Raw genomic sequence first — 19,539 nt, forward strand, 5'->3', positions numbered from 1 at the left:
CTCTCCAGATTCAAAATGACAATCTCGGGACTCCAACTGGTGATATCGTCACTGTGTAAACATACAAATACTGTGTAGAAGTATATGTTAGGTTCTATACTATAGCGTGGATGGATGAACCACAGCGACATGTTGATGGTTGATTTTCTTGTCTTTTCAATCACAGAAACTAAATCGAAATGATTCCGACTTTTCTGAGTCGATCTCATGATTCATGTTTAACGCCCGGCGACTCCCGCGAGGTACAGAGTGGAAGAAATCGAAGAAAACAAACAAAACCCAGCCGCAGAGCCTCTGCGTGAATGCACCTTGCTGCATTATTTACAGCACTATTTTATTTGATCTTGATATGACGGGGCAGACATCTCAAGCTGAAGACGCCACACACTCCTTTCTCCAGGGGCATCGTATCGGTAAAAAAACCAAGTGCTGTTTGTTGATCATGAGACCAAAAAAAAAAAAAAAGAAAAGATAAAGCTAATTAGTATGATTTTCTGGATTAGAAAAAAATAAACATAAGAGACTAACATGTAAAAACATTTTTTTTCTATGACCAGGAAAAAAAAAATACCTTGAGAATGACAACAGATCAGCTATGTACAAAAAACATCAATATAATATTTATACATATATTTATGTTAGTTTTTTTTTGTTTGTTTTTTTTAAATCTTCTATACCCACTAAAATATACCAACAAAGCAGCTATTGGTCAATCTGAGGAACTCGTTCGCCAACTTGTTTTCTGAAAACAGTTTAAATATCCTTCAGCTGTAAGTGTGAAACCTCAAAAAAAAAACAGACAACCAACAGAAAAGAGAAAGAAAGACTGGTAAATAAATAAAAAAATATATATAACCCAACAAAAGAGTGTGTGTGTATCCTGTGTGCCGTCTTGGAATACTGCAGTGTGTGTGTGTGTGTGTGTGTGTGTGTGTGTGTGTGTGTGTGTGTGTGTGTGTGTGTGTGTGTGTGTGTGTGTGTGTGTGTGTGTGTGTGTGTGTGTGTGTGTGTGTGTGTGTGTGTGTGTGTGTGTGTGTGTGGGTGTGTGTGTGTGTGTGTGTGAGGAGGTAAGCAACTTCAACCAGCTTCTCCAGTGGATCAGAGTTTGTTGGAGGGAGAGAGCGGAGAGTTTCCCCGAAGCCTTTTCAAGTTCGTGACGAGCGACGCAGGCCACAGGCGGAAAGAGAAGGGCACTTTTTATTTATTCCGACACGTTACGACCCGGCGATGAACTCCTGAGGAGGAGGAGGAGGAAGATGAGGAGGAAGATGAGGAGGAGGACCGTCTGGACTGGTGGTGGAGAGATAGTGTGTGTGTGTGTGTGTGTGTGTGTGTGTGTGTGTGTGTGTGTGTGTGTGTGTGTGTGTGTGTGTGTGTGTGTGTGTGTGTGTGTGTGTGTGTGTGTGTGTGTGTGTGTGTGTGTGTGTGTGTGTGTGAGGGATTTTATAGCAGCCTTCTTGTTTGTCAAGAGTTTGTTTCACAGTTGAATTAATTTTCCGCCCAGTCTATCACAAACTTGGCAACAATATGTACAGTATATAAACTACAATCATGAAGAGGAGAGACGTCATCCTTAAATACAAAAAGTGTCTTCTGAGGTCGGCGTCAGGACTCGCTGTAGTGTTTGTGGCATGTGAGGTGAGGAAAAAAAATAAAGTCCTGAGATATGCACTGAGGGGGGAGGGGGGTCTTTTAAAGAGGGGGGGTTGTGATAAAAAGTGGGATCTATATATAAAACGATGACCCCAAAAAGAAAATCCAGAAACAAAAATATATTCAAATCTATGGCGTCGCTGTGTTTGCGGGGACAGTGTGTTAGGAGGGGCTGGAGCGCGGCAGGGCCAGTATCCGTCCGTTGGTCTTGCCCCCGTTCATGTGCGTGAAGGGGATGTGGTGCTCCTCGTAGCTGCCCCGCAGGCCCACGGAGGAGGCCTCGTCCCTGTCCAAACACTGCTCCCGCTGCGAGTACGACGACGGGTCCAGCGGGATGCTCTCCATGTTCTCCATGTCCAGGTCGAAGTCCTCGCTCTCCGGCGGCTTGTTCTCCTCGCTGTAGAAGAAGGAGAGCTCCTGGAAGGAAGGGTGCAGGTCCTCCCGCAGCATCTCGATGATCTCCTGGAAGGTGGGCCGCATCTTGGGGTTGTACTGCCAGCACATCTGCATCAGGTTGTGTCTGTGGGGGAGGGGGAGGGGCCGGCGCGGTTTTCAATCGTCAGTTAAATCATTATTTACAATCACTTATTTGAGAAAAGTAAGACGCTGCATGATTTATTACCTAATAATGTGTTCTAAATGGGAAAAATTTATAATAATATAAATTAATTTCAAGCATCAATTTTGCGTTAACTCATTCTCACTGGCACAAGGGCTGCATGAAATATCTCAAATACACTGTTGTTATGAACTCAGTGCGACACCTAGTGGATAAACTAGGAACAGCAGTTACATTTACTGAAAATGTTTCTAGCTTTTTAAAAAAAAAATATTGTTCCACATCTCAGATTTTAACCTGTTAAAGAGGTGAAAATATGCTGAACGGTAAAGCCTCTTTGTTGACATTTCTGCTCGTGGTGTAGTAACTTCCAGGTTCTTTCTTGTTTCTGTGTTGGACACAGGAAACGTGATAAACCATGTTCTACACATGAGACTGCAGATTTCAGCTGCAATGAGATATGCTGGGTTTATATGGGCACTCGTATCAGAAACTAATCGACGGTTTGATCAGAAAAGTGTCAAAAAAATATGGGTGATAATGCAATGACATGAATAATTACCTAAGAAGCAGCTTAAGTGGCACTAAACTAAAAACTATTGTTTGCTTTTTTTTTTTGTGTGTGTCTTCATGGGACTCCACTCACAGTCTGTCTGCGCAGTTGTCCGGCCGGTCCAGGAAATGTCCGTCCATGACGAACTTGAGGACCTGCTCGTTGGACAGACCCTGGTACGGCTGCTCGGCCAGCGTGCTGATCTCCCACAGCACCACCCCGAACGACCTGGGACACGCAGAGGAGACGCCGGTGAGACAGCGGGGAGTGGAAAACCGTCTGAAATCACTTCAAGTCGAAGTCAATGACTGAAAACTCTGAAAGTCTAAAGAATCCTGACATGTGCTTTCACAAGTTTGACGGCTTTGTCTTTTCATGTACAAAGAACCCTTTTTTCCCCGCTCCATATATAAAGATCCAGACGTTGCAATCGGCGGCATCGTACTCGTTGGGAATCAGTGGTTCATACGACACGTCGGCATGAGGCGTTCACTGACCAGCAGTCTGAATGAGCAGTGAAGACTCCGTCCTTCAGAGACTCAGGGGCCATCCACCTGACGGGCAGCAGACCCTTCCCCCCCTTCCTGTAGTAGTCCGTCTCGTAAATGTCTCGAGTCATACCGAAATCTGGAAAGAGAAAGACGAGTGTCGGGAGAACAGTGGAGGTTTTTCTTGTCTTGGGTGAGATCCTGATAAAACAAGGAACAATTGGTGGAAACCAATGTGACGGCCTCGTTGTCTGGACCTGCCGGCCTTTAAAAGGGAACCCAGCGCCACATTAACGTCGTTCAGCGGCTCACTGGACGACTTTCCCGTGTTCCCACACACTCCGGGTCAAGACATAAAGAGCGTACCTCCTATTTTAACGGTGAGGTCGTGAGCGACCATGCAGTTCCTGGCTGCCAGGTCTCTGTGCACAAACTTCTTGGCGTTGAGGTACGCCATGCCGTCTGCGATCTCTGCCGCCATTTGGATCATCTCCTTCAGGGTGGGAGGCGGACGGCCCGGGTTGTTCTGGGAGACACAAAAACAATGAAGGTCTGTTTACATACAAACGTTCCAATGTCAATCAAATAAGGTAAAAGTGAAGCAGAATGTGACAACTCAACTATAGATGTGCTGAATTAAGATAAAACACACTTTAAGATAGACACAATAACACACAAGTTTAGACTTGGGAAAGACGCTGAAGTTTGTGATGTGTCCAACGCTACAGATTTTCTTTCCAATTCCATTAAGAGTTAAAACCAAAGCTGGTATCGCAGACACTTTGAACAAAAGATCCTCGCCTCAAAATGATGTGACTGATTTCCATATCAGTGGAAAACACTACACATGAACCAATCCAAAACTTGTAAGTCAGTCCGTGTAGTTATGCTGATAGAAAGAGGATAAAGTTGTTCAAGTGCTGCCTCCTGGTGGACAACATGAGGAACAACACACTGAAAGACATATGTTGGATAGGAACCACTTTTAAATTAACTTTAATCGGATTATGATCTAATTTCTCAGCAAAAAACTGGAGATATTGAAAATGTAACTTTTGGAAACCCACTCACCCTAAGTGGCTGCTGAGCAAAACCTTTGTTCACATTGCAAAGAAACTTAGTGAACTACAATAAATTGTGTTTCCACTACATGGTCACACTCCTCCTGCTCAAGGTATCCTCTCACTGAGGAGACCAAGTGTGTGAACACGAAAAAACAAACACAGTCCAGTCACAACTGCTGTAAAACTCGGACACTAATTTATAGTGTTTTCATCTCAATACTTCTTTTGTTTTGCATTTGTGCACTCCTACATGTGAGTGCAGGTGTGTGTGTTTCCTTTTAATGTTTCCTCAAAAGAATTTTATCGTCTGAAAAACAAATAAAGACTGTTTGGATGTTCAAAGTAAAACACTGTGACGCACTAAAATGTGTTTATAAGAGCAGTAAAGCTTTTGTTTTTCTGCTCTTTGTGCAGATATACAATCACGTGAGCAAAGATAAGACGAGCAGAAACCCTGGAGGTGTCTGTCACGGTGAAGCGGCCGGTTACCTCGGCGTCGGGTCGTAACGAGCGCAGGTAGCTCTTCAGGTCTCCGTGAGTCATCAGCTCCATCACCACCAGCGTGGGCTGCCCTTTGGACACGACGCCCAGCAGCCGCACCTGATGCACAGGGACGGGGGAGGTTGTCATTTCAGTGCCACCATTGTCTTATCACACTGTCGGAGCAGGAACGCCTGCAGGTGTGATTAATATTGACCCGTGCACATGACGGGAGCTGTAAACGCTCTGGTTTGTGACCAATCTGTGTGAAACATTCAAACTGGCACCGTGAATCTACACAGCGTGAGGACGTTGTTTACCACGTGGTGACAGTTGAAGGCCTTCATGACCGAGGCCTCGTTCAGGAACTCGATCCTCTCCCTCAGGCTGGCCGACTCGTTCACCGTCTTCACCGCCACGTGCATCTCCCCCTCGCCTTTGATGATGTCCTTGGTGAGGCCCTCGTACACCATACCGAAGGAGCCCTGACCCAGCTCCCTGAGGATGACGATCTTGTCCCGGGCCACCTCCCACTCGTCCTCCTCGTACACTGCAAACACACGTTTTACTTTACTGTTAAACACACGCGAGAGGACAGGTGACTGCAGTGGTTTTCAATGAAAAATTACCCCTGGGGAGCATCAAGTTGTGTGTGTGTGTGTGTGTGTGTGTGTGTGTGTGTGTGTGTGTGTGTGTGTGTGTGTGTGTGTGTGTGTGTGTGTGTGTGTGTGTGTGTGTGTGTGTGTGTGTGTGTGTGTGTGTGAGGACAGGTCTTACCGTCATTAGCACTGAGGTATTCAGGGTTTGAGGAAGCGTAGATGGGACCACTGGGCCCTTGAGTTTGACTGGAAGGAGACAGAAGTTTATTATTATTGCTGGTAAAACTGAAAACATTAAACATTTGTTCAGTGGGACGATCGCAGCGTACTTCTTCTTGAACATGACGAATCCGGCCAAGGCCACACACAGCAACAGCACGAAGCAGATGATTGGCCCGATGACGATCTTGAAGACGTGAAGAGGATCAACTGTGGAGAAACATCAGTTTGCAGAGTGAGTCACAACAACAACTAACAAATCCCAGAGAGCAGCATCAGCTTTGAACCGGCAGCAGGTTTTTCCACGAGAATGGAAAAGTCTGGCTGGCTCGCCACACTCAGGCTGTATTGACATCATTTACCCAGAGACACTGCGATCTTGTTTGTCTGAGAAGGTGACATAAGCTCACCGATGCAATGGCCTCTGAAGAGCTGCTTTCACTTCACTTCAGGAGTGTTAAAGAGCAAAGAGCCTCATGCTTTAGCAGCTTTTAAAAATTGATAAAGTTGTGGTAGATTGTGTAGAAAGGACTTTGACACACACACAATATTTTTGCAGACAAAGGAATAAGAGTGATCTGCACTTCTTCATATTGTCTTTTAAAAGTCCCAGACAATATTTGGTCTGCAAACCTTTTTTCTTTTTTTTTTTAAGTTTTCATTTAGTGGACAGGAACATTCATGGGTTCAAGTACAACATGTTAATGAGTAAAGAGAAAATAATTAAATACCAGGGACCTAAAGAAGATCTTCATTTCGGAAAAGTTGGGACATTGTATAAATGTAAATACAAAGGAAATGAAGTTATGCACAATGTCTGCAAACACTAGTGAGATGACTGTGGTTAGATGTCAATACTGGTCTTCCTGGAAACCTCTGGTTTAAAACCACTGGTTTCTAAAAAAACGTGCACCAGGAATAAATGTTTTGATGGGAGGACATTGACAAAAATAAAATGGCAGGACCATTAAAGATCCTGCTCCTCACTGCAGCTCACTTCCTTATGGAGTGGTTTTCTGTCATTTCCTAACTAACTTATGGTTTTCTTTTTATGGAGACTTACTGCCGTCTTCCACGTGGAAATACGTGGGCTCAGTCCAAGATCCGTTCCCAGCCAGCGAGGTGGCCCTGATCCTCACCGTGTAGTTCCCAGGATGCATCACCTTCAGCTTGCAGCCGCGGGTCACTTTGTACATGTTCCTGGACACACAGTAGTGCAGCTCCTGCACAGGAGGAAGGGATAGAGTTCAGAGACATGACGGCAGATTCACAGTTCAATTATAAATTTCAGATTTGGACTCATTTTTCTGGGTCACAGCGGCCAGAGTGCGTTTATTTTTTCAAAGCCTTTCCACGGTGGAAACGTCTAAAGCTGAATTTGACCGTTTTTTTCCACAGTAAATAAGATAAGAGGCTTCTGCATCATGCTGATGTTTGACCGACGCGTCTCCATGGCAGCTAAAACACTTTGTGATGCTCAAATGACTCCAGCATTAAGGTTATCAGACAAAATGATGTGTCCAGTAATAGGCACAAGCTCTCTTCACCGTCGGTGCTGCATGGCTCGGTTCAAGGAGGCTAACTTCATTTCTCCTAAATTTTCTTTCATTACAGCCTCGACCACAGCGTCTAATGAGAGAGAGGAATGTAGAACGGCTTCCTGAGGAGGACGGGGCGAACTCTGTGACCTGAGTGTGAGTGTGAGTGTGTGCGTGTGCGTGTGCGTGTGCGTGTGTGTGTACCTCTGTGTCTCCCAGTCTCTTGTAGTTGACCTCGTACAGGATGATCATCCCGTTGGGGCCGGCGGGCTCCTGCCAGGTGATGTGCACCGTGTCTTTGGTCACCTCGTAGTTGATGGGACCCGAGATGTCGTCGGCTTTGTCTGCGGAAAACCAAGATTTCATTTTGATTGATAAAAAAAATTAATAAATGTTTAATCATTGGTCAAGTGCTTCAAAACACACATGATTATAATGAGAGCAGCTTTAAAGGAGACATATCATGCTTTTAAATCCTTCCTTTTTACATATAAATCATACAGTTGTGGTCTATACAACGCGAAACTGCAATGCTTGGGTCTGAATTCGTCATTATTAGAGCTCCACAGGCCCCTTTTCAACCCCTTTTCTGATGCGCTTCTGAGAGCAACTCGTTTTGGGGCAGTCTCTTCAAATGCAAATGAGACACTTCATACCCCTCCTCCTCTCCAGGTTGCAGAGGTGACACTCGGTTCAACGTCACCCTGTTCGGCCATCTTTGTAGTTTGATAGAACAGATACAATTATCTAGCGGCGCAGAAACTTTATATTCACACATTATTTACAAAATGTCAACAACGGAAGATTTGTCCATCCAGCCATACATGTTGGAGCCAGAGTCGGACCCGGCGGAGCGAGATGAAAATGACGATGATGCACCTGAAGAACAACGTCTTCATATGGATGTAACGCAATGGTGTGTTACTATATTTACACTAACTTCTCCATCCATGCCCACTACTACAATACTGCCTGTATTACAACGACTATTTAACACAGAAGTTACATTATAATCTAAAACGAGCACACAGCGCTAACATATGAAGACGGTGCAACTGCTAATGCTAACAAAACAATGACAGGGACGTCTTATCATCACACTTTTTAGCGTTATATACAGCTTACCGAAGTGCTCTGTTCGTCGTCTCCATAGATAGAAGGAACTGACCGCTCAATCAGACGAAGTCTTTCGGCAAATCCTTCTTTATACTGGCGGAGGTTGCTGAAGCAGTCGTCCTTAAAGTGATTCGCGCACACAAAAATGACCTTACCCACAGATGTGGGTACATTTCTGTGAAAAATAAAACTCAACCAGGCACTTCGAAAAGGTTCTGATGCTGGGAGACGGTGTAACGAAGCTTGTGGGTTACTACATCCAACAACCGAACATTTCGACTTATCCTCTCGTAACTTCGGTTGGACTACAAAATCGCAGCGAGAAACAAAAATGGCGGATTGCTCGAAATGTCGATGTCCTAATTTGGCAGTTCCGCTGAGAATACTGTGACGTCATTGTTCAAAAAACGTAATAGAGAATAGAAAAATCGAAACCGATCGCAAAATATGACCAAAACAGAATATAAAGATATCAACGGAGCACCTGAAGAGACTACTTTGAACTTTTCTGTACTTCTAAACACTCTAAATATACAACAAAATGCATTTAAGGGCTAAAAAAGTGGATTTAGCATGATATGTCCCCTTTAAAGGATGTAGAAAAGAAAAGAAAAAAAAGGCTTTAAACATTCGTCACTCGTTCCTACAAGCAGAACAGGTCCTTTACCTTCGGGCAGCGTGCGTGCGCTGACGTACGCCGCCATGCTGCAGCGGCCCGGGTCGGACGGGTGGTTGCAGGCATGGATCTCGATCTGGTAGCTGGTGAAGTGGCGCAGGTTGGAGATGACAGTGGACTCCTTGGCGTGGACGGTGACCACCGTCTTGGTGCTCTCAAAGGTCTCCTCGTCCTCGTTCGGGGCGCCTGTGCCCTCGGGCGGGCTGGGAGCGGTGGTGAGGAAGGGGAGGGTCCGGTTGGCGATGCCCATCACGGCGCGGCGCTGCCTGGAGCGTCTGGACGAGAGGAAAAGAGGCTGGTTGGAGGTGATTTCATGAAACATGGCACAGCAGCTAAAGATAAAACCAGCATGATCCAGAAAATATTAGGAAGCTCCGCTTTCTCCACCATACAGTTTCTATTCAATTAAACAAAATGCCACTTATTTAATTAATTCATATATTTAATTTATAACCAATCCCACTTTAACTTGTTAAGTTCAAATAATTCAAAAGGAGATTTCTGCCTGAAGTCTCAAAATCAGTCAAGAAGTCCTCCAATTAGGTAAGAAATCAGAGAATCGCTGATTCAACATTTTGACTGTTACTGTATCAGAGTCAATTAGGATGAATAAAGAAGTTACTTTTTTTTTATTTAAAATATCTAATAATAATCTGATTTAGACTCTGGAAAACATCATGATAACAATGATCCAATGTAAAGAGACGATGCTGAATTAACATTACAAACATTGATATTAAAGTTAAAAAGGTTATGAAATTAACATCAGTTATGAAGGTTAAATAACTAAAACATTTTTCTTAAAAACTACCTGTGTGAACTGGGCCTTATGTTGATAAACAGCGTGACGTGTACGTATGTTAATGGGGCCTCACCGAAAAATGCTTAATAAAAATGTCACATATCAATAGAAAGAAACTTACGCCATGAGTAGTACAAAATGGGATTCTGGATCCCTAATGAGTGGAAGCGAAGGACTGAGGATGAACAACAAGACTCAAACTGGCACAAATTATGTCGAAGATATAGTTCAGTTTTTTTATAATGGGGTTTTATAATGGACTAATCTTGCTCGACCCATTTTGACTTATGAACCGACGGATTTGCATGTTTGATCGGTGGACATGTCCTTGTGATGCAGGAATAATTGAAACTCCTCCATTAGAAACGGTTCTGATCTTCCAGTGACTGAATACAGACACGACTGAGCGGCCGTCACTGAGAACAACGGGTCGTCCCAAGAGTCTTACTTGATCTCAAAGACTTCATTGTGCAGGTAATTCTCGAAGGTTTTGCGATACTCGGAGTCCTCCTTCTCCTTTTTGAGCTCCTTGTCGGTTTTGGGGCAGGCGCAGCAGCGCGTCCCCGGACCCTGCTCCTCCGTCTGGTTCCACTTCTGCTCCTCGTCACTGTCCACCTGAGTGGGAACCCACGACGGCAGCTTCATCCCTTCAGGGAGGGAAAACAGGAGAGTGTGTTCAGATGACAGAACACGCACGCACGCACGCACGCACGCACGCACGCACACACACCTCACAGTCTGGGGTGGAGATGAATTAGCAGTGACACGACCTCCCTGAACAGCCCCGCCCATCTTTCAGGATGTGAGGCACTTTTGGGGGTTAAAAAGAGAAACGAGCCGGGGGGTGCACTGGTGGCGAGGCTTTGGTGAAGGCGGGGCTGCGACCAAAAATAATTCAACCAAGATAAACATCTGAACTTCTCCTGAACCTGAGACGCACAGACAGAAACATCTCGACTATTTCGGAGCTGCGTTTGTCGTAGTTTCTAGGAAAGCTCTCGGTGATTAATTACTCTTGTCGAAACAAAAATGTTTATTGAGGCAAGTCTGAAAATTAAAAAGCTCTATTAACGTCCTGAATCCTTTAAAGCTCCATCGTAGTTAAATAGAAGCAGATTTTGCGAGGCCGTTATCTTCTCAGATCAGATCACAGCATCTTAACACTTTGCTTTACAAGATACTGGGATGAAGTTGGGAGGGTGACAGGCATTGGGGCTTATGTACACTCTTGACGTTTCTCTTTTTTTCACTTGTGTAGTGTTTATTTTTATTTATTATTGGTAATGGCAGGAGAGACTCATAGTGCTGCAGTATAGTTTTTAGCATCGTAGCAAAAGTGAGGGACGAGGATGAAAGGGTGGAAAACAAATTGATTCTAATATAATTCACTTTCTTTCAAGAAGCACTGAAATCCAGATTTTAGAGCATGTTCCACCTAACGTCCTCTACTATCCAGCATTTTGTAATTTTGAACACTTGAACAAACAAGTGTGATGAAGTTTGGTGACTTGCACAACACTTACTACAACAGCTTCTAAGAAAAGGGGAAGTTACCAAATACAAGCACTTCCCCAATAAATGGTTAAAATAAACCACATGCTCCCTCTCCCTCTCTTTGGGAGATTCAGCACAAGCTCCTGTAAATATTTTCATCAAAGCTCTTCCCTTCCTTGAGCCTCAAAAGTCGGACTGTTTTCCAAAGAACTCAAACTAAAAATCGAGCGAATGAGGAGCCAGACAAACACAAACCACTGAGCCAGTGGCAGACGCTCACCCTTCTGGCAGTAGTCAAACTTGTAGAGCTCGCTGGCCTCGGGCTGCCGCTGGCAGAAGACCAGGTAGTGGGTGATGTTGCCGTTGGGGTCGTTGGGGGGCTTCCACTTGAGAATGATCTGCGAGGAGGAGTTGGAGGAGGACATGGGGTCCAGAGGCACGGAGGGCTCTGAGGGAGACACCAGCAGACGTGGTGGGTTTAAATATGGAGGACCGACATGCAGGCAGACACGCTGACGGGTCAGTTTGACAGTTAGGGAAACACTTGATTTGTTCCTAAAGTGCAAGAGTGACAAAGGAGCGAGTGAGCATTCATTTGTATCTGTTGTTGCCAGCTGATAACTAAGTAGTGCTGTTGGTGGAGAAACCGGTTCTGAAGTGAACGCCGAGTATCATCATCATGCTCCTCTGATCACAATAAGTCATCTTTGTTTTGGGGGACTTTGAGTGGAAGGTAAATTCAGAGACCCGACACAGCTGTCTGAGAATCGAACCCTGGGGGGGCCACACAGAGCCCAGCTGGGCTGTCTGAGTGCTTCACATAGCCCTGCTTGCTGCTGTGACAAACACACACACAGGTCCGACCACATTGTCAGACTACATTTCAGCACCAACAGTTTATTGACACTGACAGTTATGCCCTTCTGATGAAGTATGATGGTTGTATATGACACAGACCTGAAACACGTCTGTGTGACGAACTCGCATACAAAAAAAACCTAAAAAAAACCAAACGCTACCATTTTATTATCATTATTTGGTATATGTTCGTGTTAATTCCTTAGTTGTGTATTTAAATCGAGTTGGGTTTTTTAATCTCTCTCTTTTTCTCCCTAGCCCTGGAGGCTGATCCTGCCACCTGCCTCCCTTTCCCTCGCTCTTGTGCCAAGGACAGAAGTGAGACTGACATACACGCAGCACAGACTCCCACCAGTCAATAATAGTAACACCACAACATGAACCTATAAATAGCTGCAGGACAGGAGAGGAGCTCAGACTGGGTTTCCATGTTTGGGCGAATGAAAAGCAGAAAAAAAAAAATAATAATTTCACGAACTGACCGACTTTACGGTCTTCTGATTGAGGCCCAATAACATCTATGGACAACCGACCTGGAGTTCCAGTTTCTGTACTTTTGAAAGCCTGCGTTCAAGCAGACTCTGAAATGATTGGTTAGTGCAGCAACAAACACTCTGGTGCTTATGGGGTGATAATACATAAACAGAAACAGGGAATAATTCCTGCTGCACATCTGTGTTGCTGTTGATGTCAGTAAGAAGGGAATTTCTGCCCACCTTATGAAAAGTAATGTTGTGGCCAAAAGACGAGAAACATCTGGTGAAATAATAAAGTGCCAGCTGCATACTACGACCACAAAAACGAATAAAGACTGACGTTAAGACCTCTCTTAAAGTCCCAAGTCAAGCTGAACTTTTATACCTTTGAAACATCATAATGATTGGCACAGTGATACATACAGAATGGCAAAGGTTTCATCCCACTGAAACTCATAACCTAAAAAAACTAAAAACTGTGTATTCTCAACAGGTTTAATAGAACATGTAAACATGCTACCTCGAATAAATTCAAAGTGGGACAAACACACCTGGATAAACCCATTGAAAATGGGTCTATTATTGCATGTAGACTGGAACCGGTGCATTCTGAACACTGTACAGCAGGTCAAACGTAAACAGGAGCTGAGACGGGAGAAGCTTGTTCACCTGTAAATATGTGGAGCTTCACAGAGGCCCGTCCTCACTGCCTTCCTCTAACCCTTCATACCTCAGACGTCAGCTATCAGACAGATCTACAGAAGTATTTTGACAACTCTGCCGTAGTTGGCAGCGTCAGAAAGGGTGATGAGGCGGAATACAGAGCCATTGTAGATTACTTGGTTGCAGGGTGTGAAGTGAACCTTTTGCAGCTCAAAGTCAGGAAAACATGAGGAGTGGCTTACAAGGGCACAGAGTTGAAGTGGCTGAAATCTTAAAAACATTGACAGCTTCTACAACATAGGTCGGGGGCTCTTCAATTTTCTGAACAGACGTCGATCCTATGACATACACTTGACTCCAGTCGATGCTGCAATTATAGAAACTTTAGCAAACATCTTCACAGACACTTTAGTTTTTGTTGAAAAATAAAAAATAACCCAGTTTAGGTGGAATCCAGGAGAAATAAATCCGACAAAATCCCGGGGTTATAATTACAAGCATCACGTCGATCAGTAACTGAGAGACTCTGTGAGTCTTACTTGTAGCGTTGGTGCGCACGTAGATGATCTCGCTCTTGGCTCCGTGGACCTGGTGCTCGTCAGAGGCCGACAGCTGGGTTTTCACCATGATGGCATACTGTGTCCAGGGCTTCAGGGGCAGGATGAGGTGACCCGGTTCAAACTGCTCCTTGTCCCCATCCGTGGCTCGACGCGGCGGGTCCACGTCAGCGATCACCCAGCTGTTCGATCCACAGGCATCCTGCCCATCAAATTCTGTCACGTTCTGAAAGGGTCTGTTAAAAAAAACAAGAAAGAGGAAGTGAGCAAAGTCATTTTCCTGTTGGTTTATTACAAATTTCTCCTGACATATTGCAGGTAAACGGGAGAATATCTATAGCAACTAACACCTTGACTGCCTTTGAATTTCTGTGGGAATTTTTAGGCATTGTGATCGTCTTTCCTTATTTCCATTGTTAATTCCCTTTTTCTTGCCATTTTTATAGCAACACACAACCTTCTGCAGTTCAATGTTTTTCAACTGATGTTCATGAGACTATGACATCACTCTGTTCCAAAACTGCTTTCATGCAGACAGAGGGGGCTGTAAGTAATCCAGAAAAGTTGGAACACCTGTAGTAATGAGGAGCGCCAACTTTCAAAGCTCGATCAACCTCCATTGCCGCAGAACAGCTTGAAGTTGGTAAAACATTTCTTGTTCCCTGCATAGGGCCCCTTTTTTTTTTTTTTTTTTTTATAAATCAGAAATGGATGTAATGCTTTCTTTGTTTTTTTTATTTTGTGTAACTTTACCTTTTTACCTAACCTCTGGCAGATCACTGCTCACCTTTGTACAATTTCATGCTATTCGTTGGGCTTGAAAGACTTGAATTGCAATAAATAACTGGAGAAAATAGCTGTGTTCTAAAACTTTTGACCAGGAGTGTGTGTAACTACATTTTTTGATTTAGTAAACCAAACTGAGGCCACATCCACACGAGCCAAACTTATCCTTTTTCTCCCCAGGGTTCTCAAAAAAAATTCCGTCCACACGTCACTATGAACACGGCTCAACACGAGGCTTCAGGCATGTAGTACATATGCCAGGCCTTTAGGGGTGCTGTGACTCACCAAATACACAAAACGCAGAAGAATACAGCAGCGAAATGTAGAATTAGACTCCTGCTCATAGACTTTTATATAATTCTGAGTTCTATATGTCTATGGTCCTGCTCCTCCTGCTGCTAGCGTCAGTAGCTTCTGCAGCTCGGCTGGAGCTCGTAGTCCGTGATTGTTGTGGTTATTAGATGACATCATAGACCACGGTGGGGGTGACTACATCATCATTTTTCCACAGATGATCGTCGACTAATCCTCCCATCCTTCAGAAATCCCAGATTTTTCTTTGATGATCGTTAATTACAGTGTTTTATGTGTCAGTGAAGCACGATTTGATGAACTGCACATTTCTAAACAGCTTTCATGTCTTAAAAATGTCTGACGTAGATCCTCGTCTGAATGTGACTGACTTACGCTTCCTTGTAGAGCACCATGAAGCCTAGCAGGTCTCTGAAGTCTGGAGGCCAGAACGCTTCCCACTTCACTATGATCTTATCGCTCATTGTTCGGATCAGCGTGAACTTCAAGACGTGGTTCTCACCTGACAGGAAACAGCGGGACAAACATTAAATCTGTAAATGTTCACATTAACAAACAACCTTCCACTTTTACAAGTTCTCTTACAACAATTGGGGGCTTACAGAGGAAAGCATCTCCAAAAAATACATTATCGTCCAGTTTGGTGAACACAGTGATGACGTGCTGCTGAGCAAACCGGTCGAGGAACTGCACTATGAATGAGAAAATTCTATTTGGAGACCAGTTTCTTTGAAATTGAAAAAAAAACAAAACAAGCTTTGAATGTTTTGTTTTGGCACAGTGCCAGTTGTTAGCAGCTGTAGCTGGTAGCAGGAGTCAGAGACTTGGCTGGTGAAATTTGAGAAGATAATTGCAAGCTGTCTGTGGTTGCAAGACCTTGACAAGAATTGTCAGCAAACCCCTCACGCTGTACGACACAAGACCAAAGATTTTAATGTGCATTCAAAGATGTCACCACGGTCACCCGTCTTCTGTCTGGGACGGACAAAACTGCACAGTGTGCACAGTTATAACTCTTCTGTCAGTCAAAGGTCTGCAGGAGGACATTTGAAGACTGGTGAGGGAATGACTGTCACAATAAGTAGCAATGTTTTTGCCTCTCTCGCGGCTTCTCTTACATGAGGCCTGGTCCCCGTTGGTCTTCGAGGCGATGTCGTTCTTGGCCTGCCTCTCCTTGGTTCCCGTCACCTCCTCCATCTTGCGGATCTCGGACATGCAGAGTTTGGAGTTGTAGTGGAAAAACAGGCGTCCCTGCAGGATGGTCAGTTTATGTTTGGACCAGTCCCAGAGCTGCCGCAGATTCTGGTTATCCAGGGCATAGAAGGAGTAATTCCTGCAAAAGCAACGGAGCACACTGCATGAATACTTCTCATGATACGTGACAATTTGTGGAGAGCACAAAAAGCCTCCTGAACAACATGAGTCGACGACTATTTTAGCAGTTCAAGGTTTCAATTTGCCGATCCTTCGCCATTTCTACTGTAAGTGTGGCCCTTCGTACTGGGACCGCTTTAGTGAAGTCTCCTGTACGATTTCAGGATGTCTGACCAGAAACAGCCGCCGCAGAAAGACATTTAGAAAAAGGTCACTCCTTCCGCTTTTAACTCATAATTACAGGAGGCGGCTCCGACATGCTGAGGATGAGATGGACACGGAGGACGGGAGTCTCACCCGATTTCCTGCTCCTCTCCACGAATAACATGCAGCTTGCGGAAAAAGGAGAGGGATACGAGGGCGTAGGAACGTCGCACTGTTAGGTAGCCAGTGATCTCCTCCAGCTGGCCCAGACTGGCCTCCAGTTCAGCTGCAATGTTGTCTACAAGAACAAAAACAGCTTTCAAGGACAATTCGCATTCTGCAGCATCCTTTGTACAAAAGACAACAGCTTTCTTCTCTATTTTATCTTTTAACCATCGGTGTCTTAACTTCAATAACTCATGGGATTGCCTAATATTTGTTCAAACTCTATATTGTTTATCATCAGGGCTTTCTAGGCTCACTTTTTTATTGGATTTCCTCTGAATCCGTCTGTTTGTGTCGCTGTGCGCCCCTGATGTGTTTTCCTGGTTTCATGCAGTGTCAACATTCCTGTTTGCTGTTCTGCTGTGTTAATCCTCCGTAAACTGCAATCTGATCCAAACACACTTACTTCCTCCCCGCAGGTTAATGACCAGGCTTCCGTTGAGGATGGTGCAGCCTCTTAAGGCCTGCGCAGCGGTGACCGAGTCCACTGTATTCAGGCCCATGCACACTTTGGGACAGAGTCCTGCGCAGGGAGTGCAGTTCAGGCTGGAAAACAAATTGGGGGGTGGGGGGGGGAGACAAACCAAGATCTTTTGAATAATTCAGGAAACATCAGCCGAGTTTTCGAGTGTGGATACTCAGTTCATGTCTAAAACCTACTCAACAGTTGACCCGTTAGAAGGCAATCATAGTAACACTTAAAAGTCACACATTCTTTGAAAGTTATGGCTCAAAAATTGTCTTTCAAGAAATTATTTGGGAAGAACAAAAAAAAGCATGAGGATTGTGGATTTAGTTGAAGAAATCGAAGCGGAAACTACCAAGTTAACCAAAACCTCCCTCATACCAGATAAAAGGACGCCGCAGGATAATAAGGTCTGTTCTGGAACGTGATCTGGACAATCCCTACACTCATAACACAGCAGGAGCAACTTATAGTCAGAATACCAGAGAACACGGCGCTCTGCAGCTTTTGATATCCACAACTTGAAATGCAGATGCCCTGCAGCACAGACACCTGCAGCAGAAGGTTTAAAAGCTCTTAAAGGAGGAGGATCGAGGAAAGGCCACAACAATGACGGGCTGTTTGCCCGAGATTATCGACCTCGGAATGTTTTGTACGTTTTAAGAGGTGAGGGGGATGTTTAGCAGCACTTGGGAACGAAGAATGTGCCAAACAGCACAGCTGAGTCACTGCGACTGAGCAGTATATCACAGCTAATCTGCAAAATACTCGATAAACACAGAAGTGTGTGCACTGCAAGTCGTACTTGCGAAAGAGACCACGAGCAGCTTTCGACACTATAACAAACCTCCTTTGTGACACAACAGGTCCAAACGGCGGTGGCTCATATCCTCCACCAACTACGGTGACCTCTTCACCTCGGCGGTGCCATATCTGCACTTCCAGCCAAGACACTCATAAGGCCTGCAAGTACGCTGCTTATCCTCAAAGCACTTTCATTTCCACAGCTTAGTTTGAAGCCGGCAACGGGAGGCGGGAGATGTCAGAGAGAGGAGAGGAGATGAGCCCCCCCCCCCCCAAAAAAAAGGGAACAAAGAGGGAGTCAAAGGGTAAAAACAGGCTGAGCTTCGAGTACAAGTGGGTTCACTACAGGTCAGCAGCCGCTTAAAGGTTTAAACGCGCATCCTCGGGTAGGAACGATCACATCTGCATGCTGGGAAATTGTTTCAATCCCAAAATCACTGCAGGAAGATAGAGACAAGTGCAGCTTTCTGGATGACTTCTACACATCAGCACATGTACACAGAAGGAAATCAAAAATAACAGCGGTACATCTGTGTCTTAAATTGTCGATGTTCAGTATCTGGCTGTTCTTCATTATGACGGTGCGTACTGAGAAGCTCATGTTACAAATGTGTGACGCATTTGTGATACTTGTCTGTGATGCATGCAACAGCACAGATCGTGAGGGCCATTGTAACAAGATGCATGAGGGAGTAAAGCTCTGCCCGTTTTGAATGTTCTAGATGTCACATGGTGTGGGAATTATAGTTATCTTAATTTAAAAAGAAGTGTATTTTTTTCCCTCCAAACAATTTTTGGTCTGCAAAACGTCTTTGCAAATATGTGCTTCGTAAAAGACATTTATGCCGCACTGCTTGAAAACTAACATAACATTTGCGATCCATACTGACCGTACGAGTACGGTACAGTCTGCTATTATTTAGCTTATACTCCTTATTCATTTTCTATTGGTTTTACAACCATGTCACATTTTTTCAAAAGGGGATTTAACATTATCATGAATGTAAAAATGGAAAATCTCATGTTCATCATGCATTAACCAGTAACTGGTACATGTAGCCATGTATAACTACTTCTTTTGTCCAAGTCTCTGTGTAGGTGTGTAAATATACTGCTACCACCTGTACCTTCTTCAAAAATCCTGCTCACACAAAATTGAGAGCAACTTGAGGTTCACTCTCTTTGCTCTTTAAAACTTCTAACAGAAACTTAATGAAATGGGGAATCAAGCCAACAAATATCGATGACGACCTGCTGTACAAAAGATGCATGTCCCTCCACAGGCTTTAGTGCACTTGGGCATGGAACTTCACCTCCACCGGCATCATGTTTGCTCACTAAACCTGTCAGGTGTGAATGTGCAGCATGTATGCAACTCGATGAACAGAGAGCTGCATGCAGTTCAAATGGAGATGACATACTTGGCAAAATCCTCACTGGTATAATAAAAAAGGTCCGACAGACATGATGCAGCAGCCACTTTCACTCATCGTCACTCCTGTCACTTTGTCTGCCTCTCTCTCAGCCGGGGGTGGGGGGTTGAGCGGAGCCTCTGAGCCCCAGTGTGTCACAAAGGACAACATGTCCCAAATGATGCAGCTGCTTTTCCAACCTCTGGCCGAGCAGACCCATT

At 44.5% G+C, this 19,539-nt stretch overlaps 1 protein-coding gene across 1 annotated transcript in view; it reads right to left on the minus strand.

The window, feature by feature from the left end:
* Positions 1-304: 304 nt before the first annotated feature.
* The window catches only part of insra (insulin receptor a), a 55,375-nt gene continuing 36,140 nt past the window's right edge, over positions 305-19,539 (minus strand). The window contains exons 4-21 of the mRNA XM_080476234.1: positions 17,043-17,182; positions 16,565-16,709; positions 16,012-16,226; positions 15,269-15,395; positions 13,778-14,031; positions 11,522-11,689; positions 10,196-10,394; positions 8,937-9,220; positions 7,358-7,497; positions 6,679-6,838; positions 5,726-5,825; positions 5,575-5,642; positions 5,118-5,347; positions 4,807-4,917; positions 3,620-3,779; positions 3,263-3,392; positions 2,859-2,993; positions 305-2,173 (exon numbers count right to left, since the gene is read on the minus strand). Coding sequence (XP_080332360.1) covers positions 1,816-2,173; positions 2,859-2,993; positions 3,263-3,392; positions 3,620-3,779; positions 4,807-4,917; positions 5,118-5,347; positions 5,575-5,642; positions 5,726-5,825; positions 6,679-6,838; positions 7,358-7,497; positions 8,937-9,220; positions 10,196-10,394; positions 11,522-11,689; positions 13,778-14,031; positions 15,269-15,395; positions 16,012-16,226; positions 16,565-16,709; positions 17,043-17,182 — 3,124 coding nt within the window. The 3' untranslated portion in view covers positions 305-1,815. The remainder of the gene's footprint in view (positions 2,174-2,858; positions 2,994-3,262; positions 3,393-3,619; positions 3,780-4,806; positions 4,918-5,117; positions 5,348-5,574; positions 5,643-5,725; positions 5,826-6,678; positions 6,839-7,357; positions 7,498-8,936; positions 9,221-10,195; positions 10,395-11,521; positions 11,690-13,777; positions 14,032-15,268; positions 15,396-16,011; positions 16,227-16,564; positions 16,710-17,042; positions 17,183-19,539) is intronic.

Source organism: Lipophrys pholis (genome assembly GCF_963383615.2).
Source record: "Lipophrys pholis genome assembly, chromosome: 1".
NCBI classification, from domain to species: domain Eukaryota; kingdom Metazoa; phylum Chordata; class Actinopteri; order Blenniiformes; family Blenniidae; genus Lipophrys; species Lipophrys pholis.